This window comes from Phocoena sinus, chromosome 8 (genome assembly GCF_008692025.1).
Source record: "Phocoena sinus isolate mPhoSin1 chromosome 8, mPhoSin1.pri, whole genome shotgun sequence".
Classification (NCBI taxonomy): Eukaryota; Metazoa; Chordata; class Mammalia; order Artiodactyla; family Phocoenidae; genus Phocoena; species Phocoena sinus.
The window spans coordinates 58,989,700-59,005,179 of NC_045770.1; the positions used below are offsets into that span (position 1 = coordinate 58,989,700).

The following is a 15,480-nucleotide window of genomic DNA, read 5'->3' on the forward strand; positions in this document are numbered from 1 at the left end:
AGGTACACCCCCTCTCACCCACATCACTCAGGCTTCTCCCCAGGATGTCCACCCCAGGCCTTCCAAGATGAGCTGTCACTCCCAGGAGGTACAGACCAGTGCTGATGGAGGAAATGGAAGAAGCCAGAGAGCCCTGGCCTCGCATTTATTCTCTATGCTGACCGCTGCATGACCTTGGGTGAGGCACAGCCCTCTCTGGTCTCCAGTCTCTCAATGCAGCCAAATAATCCCTGGGGTCCCTGCCAAGAGGGAAAACTGATTCCAATTGGTCAGGTCTCCCAGGGGGCTCACATGCTGTTTCACAGTGGCTTTTAGGAGTAACAGGCCCAGGAAGTGATGTCAAGTTTGGGAGGTGAGGAGTAGGGCAGGGAGGCCCAGAGGGTAGAAGCAGGGGAGATACTTTGGGGCAGGCGGATGCCTGCTGGACAATGGTTTCAGGGCAGCCATTGTGCTGGGAGTGGAAAATCCTTTTCTGACTTCATCTCCAAGGGCTGAAAATAGTCTCAGGTGAGCCCCTGGGGGCTGGCTCGGTCTGGCCCATTGTTCCTGGCTGGGACAGGGCTGAGACTGGACACCTGGCTGAGCTGGAGCCAAGAGAGAGGCGAGCCCTACTGAAGAGGCTGGAGTGGCCGGGCAGAGCCAGGGCCCGCTGCATATGGGGAAATTGGAAACTGAGGTCCAGAAAGAAAAAAGTATTCACCATGTCACTTGGTGCATCAGGACAGAGGAGGATGAGTTTGGTTTCTGGAGCTCATTTCCCCCACCCTTCATCCCACACCTCAAGCACATACCCCTGGGGAAGGTAAATGCATCCTTCAACCTGCAGCCCAGTGACTCCTGGCCAAGTTCCAGCCTCCACCCCACAGGAGGCAGAAGCATCAGACATTCAACTGGCTCCACTCCAAGGCAATGTGTGGTGCCAGTGGAGTCACTTCACCTTTCTGGTCACTTGATACTGGAGGAGACCCACTGCCCCACTCTAGTCCTCAGAACTGAGGGCTCATGGGGTCTTGGGAGTGCCTGGGGGAGTAGCTGTTAGTTGTGTCTTTGATGAAAAATCTGGGTGGCTGCTGCCCTAAGGTAGGGAGAACTGGAATGTGGGAAGCAAGGTCTTCAGGTTCTACAGACTGACACAGAGAGGGCAAGCAGTTGGCCTCAGGTCACACAGCAAAAACTGCCCATCCATTGCCTGCTCTGGCCCAGCTCCAGGCCAGTCCTCCAGCCCTGGGTCTCTGACTCTTGGATAAACCAAGGAGAGGCTGCAGCACCCTGTGGTGGGCACCACCAGTCAGGGAGAAATGGCTAAGCCTGCTGCCATGGGTGGGTGGGAGCCCTCAAGCCCATAGAGGCGGGCTCTGGAAGATCAGAGGCATCCTCGTCTTCCTCCTCCTGCCATCACTTCTCCTTACTGCCCTTCCACAGCCCATCGCCTGGACAAGGTTCTGTAAACACACACAAGCTCATGAGCCTGAGAGCCACCCAGTGCCAAGCAGGGCAGCGGGTGGTCCCACACCTCACCCCAGGATGGACCTGCTCTTTCCTCCCACACCCTGGGGAAGCCTCACCCACAGGGGACACTCTATTGCTCACTGGCCGGACACACCGTCCTTTCCTTCAACTCACTTATCCCAATGTGGTTACTTATTAAGTTATGTCAACTCCCTGAGGGCAGGGTCCAGCTGGCTCGCCTCTGTATCCACTTGGCACAGTGCCTGGTGTGTAAACGCTTATCATGTGCCAGGTCTTGTTCTAAGTGCTTCATGTGTATTCATTCAGGTAAGCCTCCCAATGCCCTATGTGGGAGGTAGTATCTCCTTCTAGAAATGAGAAAATGGAGGTGCTGCAAGATTGATTTGCCCAAGGTGCCACAGCTGGAAGAAGTGGAGACAACCCTCAAACGCAGGTGGTCTGGGCAGAGAACTGGTGCTCTTAACTCCATCCTCACTAGACTGCCTCTCTCATCTTGAATCACACAAAGGGTCGCTTACAAACTCTCCTGCCCCGCAGGGGTTGCAAGTGGCATGCAATACTGGAAAGGGAACTAATCTGGGCATCAGATGGACCTGAACTCAATCTTGACTCACCCGTTTACTGCCTGTATAACCTGGAGCAAGTCCTCACCTCTCAGAGCCTGTCCTCTCATCTGCTAAATGGGGGTAATAATGTCTATTTCACACGGTGGTGGTAAAGAATAAATAATAATGGATGTGACAGGGCGCTGCCTGGTGCCTGGGACATGGGTCAGTACCTTAGCTCCCTTCCTCAGGGGCCTGGTTCTAAACAGATCAGCCCAAATCTGCCTTGACAAGGGTGGTGGCAGAGGGGTAGCTTTGGTGGCCTGACCTGGACCAAGATAGGAGTAACTGTGTCTGGAGGGCATGTTGGCCAGGGCCTTTCCTAGCCTTTGGAGGGTAAGAGTGTCCCTCCTGGGACAAATGCCACCCGGGGCAGAGACCCCTATGTGCCAGGGCCCCTGCCCCCGTTGCACAGAGCTCACTGAGAAGAGCTGCTGTAGGCCAGTCAGCAGGAATTTACTCCTCCCAGCTGCTCTCCCTGCCCCGCTCTGCCCCAGGTCCCTGGCCTCAGCTCCCCAGCTCCATCAGAGGTGGGAAGAGCTGGGGTGGTGGGGGTGACGGCAGGATTCCCACAAAGGCACTGAGCTACACTAAATGGAGCAGAGCTGCCGGGGCAGCCCGAGCCCCTGGCGCACGACCAGGCGCCACGCTGACCTGCTGAGTGACCTTGGACAAGGCCCTGCCCCTCTCTGGCCTTGAGTCTGCAGCTGGGCTGGATAATCCCTGGAGTCCCTGTCAGGGGCGGTGACCTTTCACAGCGTCCTTCAGGAGTCAACAGCCCCAGGAAGTGATGTCAGGGCGAGGAGGTGGGGAAAGGGCAGCAAGGCCCAGAGAGTAAGAGGAGATATTTTGAGAGCAGGCAGGTCCCTCCACGTCACTGCTGGACAATGGTCTGTGGCTGGGAGTGGAAAATCCTGTTCTTACTTGGGCTGAAAATAGTATATGGCAACAGAGTAAAGAACCTCACCCACCAGGCGGGGGGCCTGGGCACCGAGAACAAGGCCAGATGTCCACACCAAAGAGCCAGACGGTTTGACTAGGGTCCGCAGGAGGGGCCCTGGGCCAGTCCCTGGTTCCCTTAGGGTCTTCATTCCCCACCCCCACCAGTGCCTGCCACAGGATTAGATGGTGAGTCAGGCCCTCCTGTCCCCTAGCTCCTGTGTCCTTAGAAATCTGTAGGCAGTTAGTTTAAGGAAGGCGTCCTGGCCCTAGGCCATAGTGTGGTCTCTATGTGCTGTGGGGCTCTCAGTTCTTGGGGTCTCCAGGACAGCTGCTGGAGGGGTAACTGGGCAAGACATGAAAGGAATGGGGACTATAGGGGAACTTGGGCCTGTGGTGGACACAGCCCCATCCCCAACCACAGATAGACACTCGAGAGCCCCCAAAGTCACAACGTGTAACTCCCTGCCTCTGAGTCTGAGCAGGGCTGAGGGGCTCAGAGCTCAGCATTAACACTCCTGGCCAGTAGAGTATCTCACCTGGGTAGAGGCACCTTATCAACTGGGATTGGGTTCAGCCTGAGCAGCAGCTGGTAAGAAAGAGATAGGCTCAGGCCTGCAAGAAATGTTCAAGGACAGACTGTAAGAGATCATCACAAAAATGCTCATGAGGACCCGGGCTACATTAACAGGAGTATAGAACCTAGAATGTGGGAGGTGAGCATTTCACACTACTTTGGGCAAGTCACCCACATTGCACAGTGCAGAGGAATCATTTGGGTCATGGCTTACGACAGGTCCCTGTCACATGGGGGAGCCCATGTGAGCAACCTCTGGGGGGTGCCGTTTTGAAGAGGCAGAGTGGGAAGGGTGGAGAAGTCATAGGAGGTAGGTGTAGGTGGGGTGGGGAAAGAAGGACCTCTCAGGCAGAGTGGGCCCATCGGGCAAGGGCTCTCCCACAGGGAGAGGGAGAGAGAGAGAGTCCTTATCCTTGAGGTTCAAAGTGAGGTCTGTCAGTTTTGCCCTATTCCTGCCCAAAGGCTAGGGCTGGGCCCTGTCCAGATGAACTCCACACATCTCCAGAGTGGTCCTGGCTAGACCCAGAACCTGTCCCAGGTGACACTCATCTCCCCCACACTAAGCTCTGACCCAGCCTGAGCACCAACCATTATGCCAGGTAGCTGGATTTTCCCAAGAGGCAGAGGACTGGACAGGAAGAGTGAATCTCTCCCACGCTTATCCCCAGTGCAAAAGAAACCTCATGGTTAGGGCAAGGAGGGAGCCCTGACTTGGCCTCCTTGTGACCCGCCCACCCTCCCCATTCCTGCCTTGAACCTGGGTACCAACTGCCCAGCCAGCTTCCAGTTCCTGCAGGCCCTGCTCTCCTGCCCCCATGTCTTTGCCTAGAATGCACCTGCACCTGGATGTTCTTCTCTGATGAAGTGCTTTTCTCAGAAGTCCACCCACTCCAGGAAGCCTTCCCTGATGCCCTGGTCCACTGCTCCAACCACTCAGCATTATCCAGTGGTGTGCTAGAGAAACTTGTACCTGCTCTCAAGAGCCCTCTGTTAATTTTTCAGGAATTTTGCAAGGAGGCTGATATCACACTGGTAGTCTGAAACTGGCTGTGGCAGGAGTATTTGTACCACAGAAACTGGCAATGCTGCAAATAAGGGGTTCCCCTCACCCCCGCACGCCCCGCCGAGAGTCAGCTAAATGGTTGAACTTTCACCAGCGCATGACTGGTCATCGCCATTAAATCCTAAACTGGGGGATCCTGAGGACTGGGACCCCACCTGACTCCCCTCTGCACCCAGCAAAACCAGGCATAAAAGCCAGTTAACTTTAAAGTGGAGGATGACCTGGGGTCTGGAGAGTACAGTTATATTCCTCATATGAGACCACCACTGAGGCAGCTACTGGGGAGGCAGAAGAGAACAGGTTGGAGAAAGGACCCTAGTGTGGACGGTGAGAGCTCCCCAGGCTGTATCCCCAACCTCCAACTACACAACGGGGTCCGGCTCAGCAGGTAACAACACCTTTAGTACAAGTCCCAGCCTCAAACTGGCTCCCAGCCTCCAGATGGGTTTATGACATCAGTTCCCAGACATTCATCCCTTGGGCTGGGCGTCCTCCTCAGAGCCGAGCCCACAGTGGCACTCAGACCACTCCGACTCATCGTGGGAACCTCTGGCTCAGCCCTGACTCCTTACCAGCGTCCTCTGGTCAACCTGAGACCCTGTCCCTCCCAGGTAGCTCAGGCACAGGCTTGGCTGTGTGACCTTGGTTAAGTCACTTTCCTCTCTGGGCCTGTTTCTCCACTTGACTTGATTAGTCTGGAGCCCCAGCCTAGGTACCTTGGCAGGCACAGCCAAGTACTTATGTGGGATTCAGGCCAGGGGCAGCGCTGGCCCCAAACCCTTGCCTTTCTCAAAACCTTACTCCCCAAATCTCACATACAAATGGTGACTCAGGATGTGGGGACTGCTGAGCTCTCTGGACCACAGAGAACAAACTGCGCCCCTGTCAAATGACAGAGCACTGGGGTCATGGCCCCCTTGACCATCTGGCCTGATTCACTGATGGTCCATATCTGGGGAGACTGCCCCATTTGGACAAGTCTACAGTCCCACCCGACACAAACTGGCACAGGCCCAAGGGGTTCAGGTCCTACAGCCGGATGTCCTTAGTGTTTTCACTACCAGGCAGTGTGGACTCTATCTGTCTAGAGTTCTCACTGCTGGCCGAGTCTTCTGTCCTCTTAGTGTCAGTTCTGTTGAACCTATGCAGGCCCAGCCTGCGGCGAAGCTGGGTGGTAGGGGTGGGGTCTGTGGGTGGCTTGGCATCCCGAGCAAAGCGCACGAGCCTCTGCCCAGCCAGGAAGTAGAGCACAGGGTCAAGGCAACTGTTGGCGCTGGCCAGCGGCCGGGTGATCTTGTAAGCCATGTTGATGGCGTTGAGGGTGTGGCAGCTGAGGTCCAGTGAGCGGAAGGAGTAGTAGAGGGTGCGGGTGACGTGGAAAGGCAGGAAGCAGAGGGCGAAGACAGCTAGCACCACGGCAATGGTGCGCACCGACTTGCGCTTGGCCCGCGGCAGGCCTCCCGTGGTCCCGTGGGTTGGCTTTAGCAGCCGCCGAGCCATGAGCACATAACAGACCAGGATGATGGCGAAGGGCACCGCGAAGAGCAGGCTCAGCGTGATGGAGCTGTAGGCCACGAAGTGGCTGAAGAGCTCGGGTGCCGAGGTGTCGTGGCAGGTAATGCGGCCACCACGTGCACTGGTGGTGACGAAGTAAAGCACGGGTGCCTGGCAGGCCAGCACCAGCACCCACACAGCGACGGCCACCCTGCGGGCGTAGCGGGCCCGGCCCCAGCGTAGCGAGCGCAGTGGACGCAGGACACCCAGGCATCGGTGCACGCTGATGCACGTGAGGAAGAGGATGCTGCAGTAAAGGTTGGTGTAGAAGAGGAAGCGCACCAGCTTGCAGAGCACTGTGCTGAAGGGCCAGTGGTCACCGCGGGCGTAGTAATAGACCAGCAGGGGCAGGGAGGCCGCGTACAGCGCGTCCGACATGGCCAAGTGGAACATGTATGTGGTGGAGGCGTTCCAGGTCTTGAGGCGGCACAGGAAGATGTAGAGAGCCACGGCGTTCAGACACAGCCCGAGCACGCACACCACGCCGTAGGACACAGGCAGTAGCACGTACTTGAAGTTCTCATTGAAGCGGCACTTGTAGCCCAGCTCATCCCCATCCCAGGTGCCATTGATGGTGCCATTCCAGAGGCCCAGGCCTGTGGCCATCGCCCTGAAGGGAAGGGGGTGGTGGGGAGAACGGCCATCAGGACCCAGCAGAGAAGCCTGACACCCCCACCTGACCAGGGTCATGAGGGACCCCAAGTGCCCACAGACCCCGTCGGTTAAGATCTGCCCAACTACGTTCAAGGCTTTTTTTTTTTTTTTTTTGCGGTACGCGGGCCTCTCACTGTTGTGGCCCCTCCCACTGCGGAGCACAGGCTCCGGACGCGCAGGCCCAGCGGCCATGGCTCACGGGCCCAGCCGCTCCGCGGCATGTGGGACCCTCCCAGACCGGGGCACGAACCCGCATCCCCTGCATCGGCAGGCGGACTCTCAACCACTGCGCCACCAGGGAAGCCCCTCGTTCAAGGCTTTTATTGCGTCTGATCTGCCTCTCTCCCTGGACCCAGGGGGCCCAGAACCTTGGAACCCTGGAACCTTAAGGATGCATGAGATCCATGACTGTCAGGATCATATAATTCTAACACTTTGGAACAGGGAGAGGCAAAATACCCCCTGAGGGCCAAATCCAGCCTACCAGTCTGTTTTTGTAAATAAAGCTTTATTGGAACACAGCCATGCCCATCTGTTTACATAGAGTTGAATAGTTGTGACAAAGACCATATGTTCCTCAAAGCCTAAAATACTTACCAGCTTGCCTTAAAAAAAAAAAAATTCAGTGACCCTGTTTGAGAACCTCAGGAACACAGAGTTCTAGATCTAGGATTCTGAGCTCTAGAATCTGAGGATCTGGTGGTCCCAAAGGGGTACGATCTGAGATTCACGGAAAGGGGCCTTTGAGGCTGACTGGGCCCACCTCACACCCAGTGCCCACTGCCTGTCTGTGGCCAGTGGGCAGCCCACACCTTCCTGGTGGCATTAGGAAGTTCTTTCCTTTGGCTCAGCTTTCTTCTCTCTGAGGAGGCTCTGGCCCTGTGCCTGGTATTTTGGTATTTGAGGGAGTATTTACAAGGGTCTCCCTCTTCAGTCATTCATTCACCTCTCAGCAAATATTTTTAGGCACTCCTATTCTGGTACTTTCTGCATCTGTAAACAGAAGTCCTGCTCCCCGGCTTATGAGGCTACCAGATGGGGCTGTGACCTTCCTGAAGATTCCAGGGAAGTCTCAGGTGTAGGTGGTAGTGGGGGCCTCGGGGGACTTCTGCTGGGGGGCAAATTCAGCTTCCTCCAGGCTCGCCCAGCTTCTCTTCATGCATCATCACTACCTTGACCTTCTCCTACCTTGTCCCCAGTGAGCATATCTGATGCCTGACCACCCAGACAGTGAGCACCTGGAGATCAGGATGCCACCTTCCTCCTCTCCCCACTCCTCCAACGTGACCAAGAGCTCTGTCTCAGACTATCTCAGTCTGGAAGGCAAAGGTGTGCCCAAAGGTCTCAGAAGGTAGGCTGGAAATCATAACGGGAGTCCCAGAGGGGTAGGTTTGGGACAAACACAAAGAATCACTTTCTAATAGTGTGAAGGGGCAGGGGGAGCTGACATTATTCAAGCCCCACTACTACTATGTGTACTTTATTCACGTGACTTCATTCTATCCTTACAACACGGTTCTGGGAGCCAGGTTATCGTGCCCAGGTTTCCGATAAAGAGGCTGAGACACAGATTATTCAAGTAACTTGGCCCAGGTCACAGGCTGGGAATAGGCTGCAATTCCTATCTGGGTCCATCTCACAATGGAAGGGGCTGTAGGAGGAGGTAGTGAACTCTCTGCTAAGGGGGTGTGCAAGTATCTCTCTAGCAGAGTCTGCAAAAGGACTTGTGCCCTATGTGTGGGTGTGTCTGGGATGACAGAGAGGACAGATGTCGTGTGTGTCCTCCCCACCCTGAGAATCTGGGGCTGTAAAATCCCTTTCATTTTGAAACCTGGGGTCCTGAGAGGCTGGGGCTCAGAGATTCTGCAGGGCCGGTGACATCCACTCCCTTAGACACTGAGCTTCTTGCCCAGCCTGGTCTCCCAGAAGCAGCCTGAGGCCCATGAAGTTAAGATTAGGGGGGGCTGAAGGACACACTGCTCCCTCAGCTTCCTTCTTTCCCCATAACCCTCCCCTTCCCCCATCTTCCCTGTCTCATATTGTCAGCAAAGATGCTACCAGGAGGCAGGGAGCCTGCACTTGTGACCTCCCTCCCACGGACACAGGTTCCTCCCCAAGGAGCCGGGGCAGATCCAGGGTGAGGAGGTAGGTATGGGGTTGGGGTGGGGGGCGCTGGCAGGGCCAAACTGCTGGGACCCCTCTGGCCTGGGACCAGGACTCAGGACCCAGCATTAAAGCACTTCCTGCATCCCATTCCACTCCTTGCAGCCCAGTGTCACCTCCACCCTTGCTGCTGGAGCCACTGCATCAGCCTCCCTGTCTCCAGCCTCAGTCTCCCCAGTCCAGAGGGGTCTCTGGAAAAGACAAAGTCATTCTCCTGCTTGAAACCTCCTGTGGCTCCTGTCTGCTCTCAGGAGAAAACCCAGCTCTTCGGTCTGGTACCAGAGGTTTTCATAATCCAGCCTCAGTCACCAGCCGCATCCCCTGTGACCTGCAGTTTCCTGAAGGCACCCAATGCTTTTCGCCTCCCAGCTTCATGTTGCTCCTTCAACCTGGGATCCATTCACACCTGTCGCCTCCACCTGTTGAAATTACAACTCTATCCATCAGCGCAGCAAACTCCGGTGATTAAGAAGAACCCGGCCTCTGGACACAGACTGCCTTTGTTCCCTCATCTGTAAAATGAGGTGATTAACAGAACCTATATCACAGGGCTGCTGTGAGGATTAGGTAATTCGTGTAAAACGTTTGGAGCCATGCCTGGCACACAGCAGGTACACTGTGTGTTACAAGCTTCGAGGCTCAGCTCACCTGCGGCTTTTTCCTGAAATCTTTGGGGAGCTCTCTCAGGCCAGGGGTGGAAGAGAGAGATAGAAGGTCCTGGAGGCTGTGAAGCAGGTGAGTGTGGTGGACCAGGGGAATGACTCCAAGGCCCAAGCTGGGGTCAGGCCTGGGGACCTCGTGAGGGAAGAGGTCTGAGAGCTGTTTGAGAGGGTGGCTGGAGAGACTGGCCCAGAGGGAGTTTGCATGGAGGAGGGGCCAGGATGCCTCAGGCTCAGGGGTCGGGAGAAGGGGGAACTCAGTGTCAGGCATGGTAAGTGTGAGATGCCACATCATGGACTGTGGGGAAGGGCGAAGGCTGGGACCAGCAGGTCTGGTGCACTGGGAGATGAGCAGGAGTTGCTGGCTCACAGGAGCTGTAGGAGGAGCCTGGAAGCCCGGGTGTGAGACTAAGAATTTGTGGTGGAGTCATTCCCCCTGGGGACACCGGCTTCGGGTGTGCAGCTCTGCCACAGAGCCCCAGAGGACATCAGGTATTTCCTGCTCTCCTGAGGTTCAGACCTCTCATGGGCTGAATCCCCTGGCCTGGTAGAACTGTGGTTCTCAAACTTCCCCCATAAGGTGCTCTGCCCTGCTGGAGACAGGGAGGGTGGCCCCTCTGTACTCCCTGCTCAGGGAGCATCCCCCCAGCCCCACCTCCCCACTGCTGCTCCGCTCCTGCCCAGGTGCTGAGGCCTGCTGGGTCTCTCCTCAGAGTCGGGGTCAGGGCCCTCATCTTCCCTTCATGGTCAACATCTCATTGCTCTACACAGTTTCTTGCTAATTACTCATGATGGAATCTCTGACACTGATGAGAGGGGCAGAAACTTCCCTAAGTCTCTCATGAACCAAGGGAGCTGCCCTTTCCACCTGTTTTAAGACATCCTGACCTCCACCCTCACAGGCCAGCTGGGGACTCTATCATTGTGGCCCCTGTCCAGACTGACCCTGCCTGTCCTCTCCCTCCACAGGCTGGCCCACCAACCTGTGAGAACATCTTTCCTGCCCCACCCCCTCTGACCAGCCCCTGCTTATGGAGACAGCCAAGTGCCCAGCCCTCTCCATCAACCCTCTCCACTGCCTCTCCTGACCCCTGGTGCCCTTAGGGCCTCACTCCCAGCTCCCCAGGACCAGCTCCCTCCTACCTTTGTCCAACACCACTCACCAGCCCCTCTGTGTCCAGTTCTGGCTGGCCCTGCGCTCAAGAGCTCCTAGTGTGGAGGGAGATGTGAGCCATGTAAGTGCCTGCCAGGCTTTCCTGCCTTTGTGTATTGCTGTTCTTTCTGTCCAGAAAGCCTTTCCAGACCCACACACACTGCACTCTATCCTGCCCATCCCTCAAGGCTCTTCTCAAATGTCACCTCATCTCTGAAGCTCTCCCCCTCCATCACTAATCCCCCAGGGCATTCCTCACACCCTGCTGGGAATTTGTCCTTCCACTCTCTACCCCAACACATTCCAGGTGCTCCTGGAGGGCTGGGTCCATCTGATGCCTTTCTCTGGTCCTATCATCCAGCAAGAGGCCTGATCCAAAGCAGGTATGACATGAATGAGAGAATGAATGAATGAGTGAGTGAATGAATGAATGAAGCAAGCACAAGAGCTATGGGAGGCCAGAGGAGGCTAAGCTTTATGATGGCGGCTCCCCTTTCCCTTATTCCTCTGAGGACCTTTCACAGGACAATGACATTGAAGGATTTCTCAGCAGCTGATCCTAGGCGGCCAGGGGTCACAACAGCCCTCCAGGGGCCCAGCTCACCTGAGGCATGCTCCTGCCCTAGGCAGGCTCCTGGACTGTCTCTCTTTCAAGAGCCCTGCTCTACTCCGGACACATCAGAGAAATGCCAGAGGGAGGGACACCGGACCCAGGCATTCTGGAGATGGGTCAGCTCTCTGATTCACATTCCTTTACCTCACCCATCTCTGGCTCAGGTCATGGGTCAGTCTGATCAGGAGCTCCTGATCCTAGATCACCACCCCCCTTCACTTTGTAGGAGTCAAGTCTGGGCAGAGCAACTTCCCTGCAGCATCCTCATTTCATCCCTCACCTCATTCCTTGGCAGATGCCGCCATAGAGGTTAAGCTGTTTGTTCAAGGTCACACTGCCAGGAATTGGAAAGATTGGGTTTGATACCCAGGGCTGTCTGGCTCTGAAGCCTGAATTCCTCACAGCCTGGGGACGAGGGAGCAGGGCACAGATCCCCTTGATTTACCCCCAGTTCAGTGTATACACAGGCACAAGTGCACCGGCCCCAGCCTCCCAGCCTCCCAGCCTCCCAGCCTCCCAGCCAGTAGACCCTGCCCTTGCACACCCATACCTGACCAGCCCCTGCTCTCGCTGTCAGGATGCTCAGTGCAGGCTCAGGTTCCTCACTCATGAATGCACCCGCCTGGACCCCTGGACCGAGCTGCAGGGAACTCTGTGGGAAACAGGAAAAACAGGTCCCCTGGCCTGGGGCCTCGCCCAGCTTCCAGCATTTCTCAGGGCAGGCAGTGCCTGGGCTCCTGAGACAGGGAGGTGGAGACAGCTTGGGCTCTGGGTCACAGGAAGTCAGCCAGGCCGAGCCTTCCCCGGGCTGCCTCTTCTGCTCCAGTCTTGGTCTGAAAGAGGCAAAGAGGTGAGCTGGTGTGCTTGTCCCGGTAGGCAGGAGTGTCCTCTGCACACCCTCAACCCCTAGCCGTCCACCCTTAGCTCACATGTTCTAGGGACGGTTGTTCCCAGCCTTCAGGCCCAGGTCCCCTTTCACAGGAGGGTGGCTCTGCCAGGCAGGGTCTCCCCCATACCCTGCAGAGTTGAGCTGAGCCTCCAGTGTCCCCTCCCTTGGTCCTGGTCTGGAAACAGTCAATACCCTCCTTGTCCAGTGTACACTCGACAGTACTCTGGCCAATCTAGTTTAGCTCAAGCTGGGTCTCTATCTGGAATACCCTTCCTCCCTCATCCCACCTCTAACCATTCCTCCACAGATGTTGTAAACACACAAGGACACACACAGGCATGGATACACCTAGATACACAGATACACAGAGATATACATAGTCATACTCAGATGTATACACAGTATATACACACACACTCTCTCCCAGAGTCCTAAAACAGTCAGGGCCTGGAACAGCCTTTAGAAATCACCTCTGCCAACCTCCCATTTGACAGAGGAGGAAACTAAGGCCCAAGGCCTCACAATAAGCCAGGGACAGAGCCAAGAGCAGAACCCAGGTCTGGATTCTGGCCCTAGTTTTATGTCTTGCCTGGAGCCCCTCCCACAGAGCAGGCACAGTGCTTCAGTGAGGGGATGGTGACCTGGTGGAGGAACGCCTCTGTGTGGTCAGGTCCCAGCAGAACCTCAGACCCATCTCGGAGAAGAACATCCCCTTCCTTTTTCTCCCAGTTTCATTTCCCTGCAATGGGGGAGTGGGGTCTGAGACAGCTGAGCCAGGTCCCCAAGCTGGAAGTACAATGCAAGCATGGGGGAAAGTGGGGAGAGGAGATGGGTGGCTTCAGGAATAGGGCAGGGGGAGGGGGCACTGGAAAGGCCCTGGACCACCGTTTTTCCAGTGCACCTTGCCCCAGGAGTCTCAGGCTGACATTGGCCAGCGGGCTGGTAGCTGTTTGCCAGTCTGTTCTGGAGTCTAGTGACAAGGTGAAAGAAAGAGCTTCACCTTTTCACCCACTCCACCAGGGTCACACCCAGTCGTCTCCTCCTAGGGGGATATCTTCACTCAAAAGACTAAGGTAGAACAACGCACATTCTCAAAGCCACTCTCCCATTTCTGAGAAGGGTCTCTACCATCCATCCTTCTAGGCTTCAAAGCTCCAGTATACCCTTGACAACCTCTCTCTTTCCCACCCATGTGAAACCATCACTCACCAAGCCCTGTCAGTTCGACCAACGCAGTGGCTTAGACGTGCCACTCTTCCCGACCCCGTGGTTTTGAGCCTGCATTTCTCCTCCAGACCATTGCACCAGTCTACTTACTCCCTGCCTCCACTCCTGCCCCTCCTGTCCATCTTTCATACTGCAGTTATGGGTCTTCCTAAACCACACATCTGACCACATACTATGGAGCTCAAAATCCTTCCATGGCTCCCCATTGCCCTCAGGTTGACATCTAAGTTCCTGAGCCTGGCACTCAAAGCCCTGCTGATCTGGTGCCTGCCGTCCTCCACACCACTCTCCCTCTCCGCCTCCACCCTCATCTTTCTGTCTCCAACACAGCAAAAGCAGTCCCATGGTCATATCTTTGCTTAGGGATACTCTCCCTTATCTTCTAACAGCTATGTCATAACAAGAGTTGAATGCTTTCTCTGTGCCAAGTTCCATGTTAGATGGCTCCATCAACCTCTTCTCGTTTAGTCCTGAGAATTTCAGAGAGGTTGAATGACCTCTCCAGGGTCACAGAGCTAGCAAATGGCGGAGCAGCCCCCGTCTGTCTGACTTTAGGAGCTATGCCCCTGACTGTAAGCAGATAAGGTAGGGGTTCCCCAGAGAAAGAAAACCAGGCATGGCTTTCTTGGCATAAGAGAAGCCATATTAGGCCTAGGATTTAAGCCTGGCCAAAAATGCTTGCCCTTGAACAGGTCTCAGTAATTAATGATCTTAAGGGCAAGAGAAGTAGCAATAGCAAATACAATAAATCAGTTGTAAAGATTCCCAGCTCTGTTTCAATGGTAAAGATTAGCCTGGAGCACTTTCTTGAGCAGTTCTGCAAAATTGAACCCCCCCTTGAGGGCTCAACCACCAGATCAACTGGAACCTAAGGAATGATGATGATGACCTTTTCTGACTTGAGTCCTCAGTCAACTAAAGCTTAGACCCTGTCAACCTTTGCCCCAATTATATGCTGAGTTCTCTGCTCATATCCCTTGCAAGTGAATATTCATGTACCCTTAGCTTAAAACTCCCCCAATTTTGCTGTTCGGTGAGACACTGCTTTGGGAAAGGTCCCCGGTGTTCTCCTTACTTGCTGCAAGTAGTAAGTACTTCCCTCTCCCGCTCTTTGGCTGGGTTATGCCTTTTGGCTTGATGCCCATGAAGAGGCGAACCCAGTTTTGGGGTAACTACCTCATACCCTCCAAAGCCCGGATCCTCTCTTCCAGGAAGCTCCCTGACCAGCCCTCTTTGAGCCCCACAGTTTTGCCTGATTAATTCTCCACCGGAGGGAACGTCTTACTGGCAGGGCCCAAGATCTACTCTTCCTGGTAGTTCCCCATTGTGAAGCAGCCATGATGGTTACTGTACCCATCTTACAGTTAAAAAAAAAAACCCATCAAGGCCAGAAAGGGTAGCCCAAGATCTCACCCAAGGTCACCAATAAGCCAAAGGCAGAGCCAAGCCTAGCATGCAGACGGACTACCCTCTCCCTTAACCTGGCTCTGCCTCTATCCCACACTGGGTCTTTCTCCCTGTCGTCCCAGGCTAGTGACCCCAAAGCCAGGAGGAGTGACTGGGGCAGTTCCCAGGCTGGTTGCAGAATTTCCAAGGTGGTTGGACAACATTCCAGCTTCTCCACTAGGGTGGCTCTGGAATGTACTGCCTGCTCCATACCCACCTGGCTGGCCCTGTCCAGTTTGACAGGGGAAAGTGACCCATCACCATTCTGGAAACTCCTGCTGCCTGCCTCTGCTGGGGGTGGAGTGCTGTGAAGGGAAAACAGAGGCTCTGGATCCAGAACACCACTGAGGGGCAGGGGAGGGCACTGGGCAGGTGAGAGATCCCAGTTCTGCCATTCCCAGCTATAGGATCTGGACAAGCCTCAGCTCCACAACTTAACTCTCAATTTCCTTGCAATCTAAGAACAGT

General features: G+C 55.3%; 2 protein-coding genes across 7 annotated transcripts in view; both read right to left on the minus strand.

Moving 5' to 3' along the window:
* The window catches only part of P2RY6 (pyrimidinergic receptor P2Y6), a 98,331-nt gene that overhangs the window by 58,103 nt on the left and 24,748 nt on the right, over positions 1 to 15,480 (minus strand). For 2 of the 4 annotated variants that reach the window (XM_032639325.1, XM_032639323.1), the window contains exon 1: positions 3,554 to 4,303. The exons of 1 other annotated variant lie outside the window; for it this stretch is intronic. The gene's annotated coding sequence lies outside the window, so the exon portion shown is untranslated. Of the gene's footprint in view, positions 1 to 3,553; positions 4,304 to 6,719; positions 6,752 to 15,480 lie in introns of those variants that run through there. One more of the 4 variants, XM_032639328.1, reaches the window with a different exon arrangement.
* P2RY2 (purinergic receptor P2Y2) overlaps positions 5,036 to 15,480 on the minus strand; it is a 35,207-nt gene continuing 24,762 nt past the window's right edge. The window contains exons 2-3 of one of the 3 annotated variants that reach the window (XM_032639321.1): positions 12,001 to 12,102; positions 5,036 to 6,818 (exon numbers count right to left, since the gene is read on the minus strand). In XM_032639321.1, the coding sequence (XP_032495212.1) occupies positions 5,684 to 6,814 (1,131 nt within the window). In that variant the 5' untranslated portion in view covers positions 6,815 to 6,818; positions 12,001 to 12,102 and the 3' untranslated portion in view covers positions 5,036 to 5,683. Of the gene's footprint in view, positions 6,819 to 12,000; positions 12,284 to 15,480 lie in introns of all 3 variants that reach the window. The other 2 variants (XM_032639320.1, XM_032639322.1) reach the window with 2 other exon arrangements.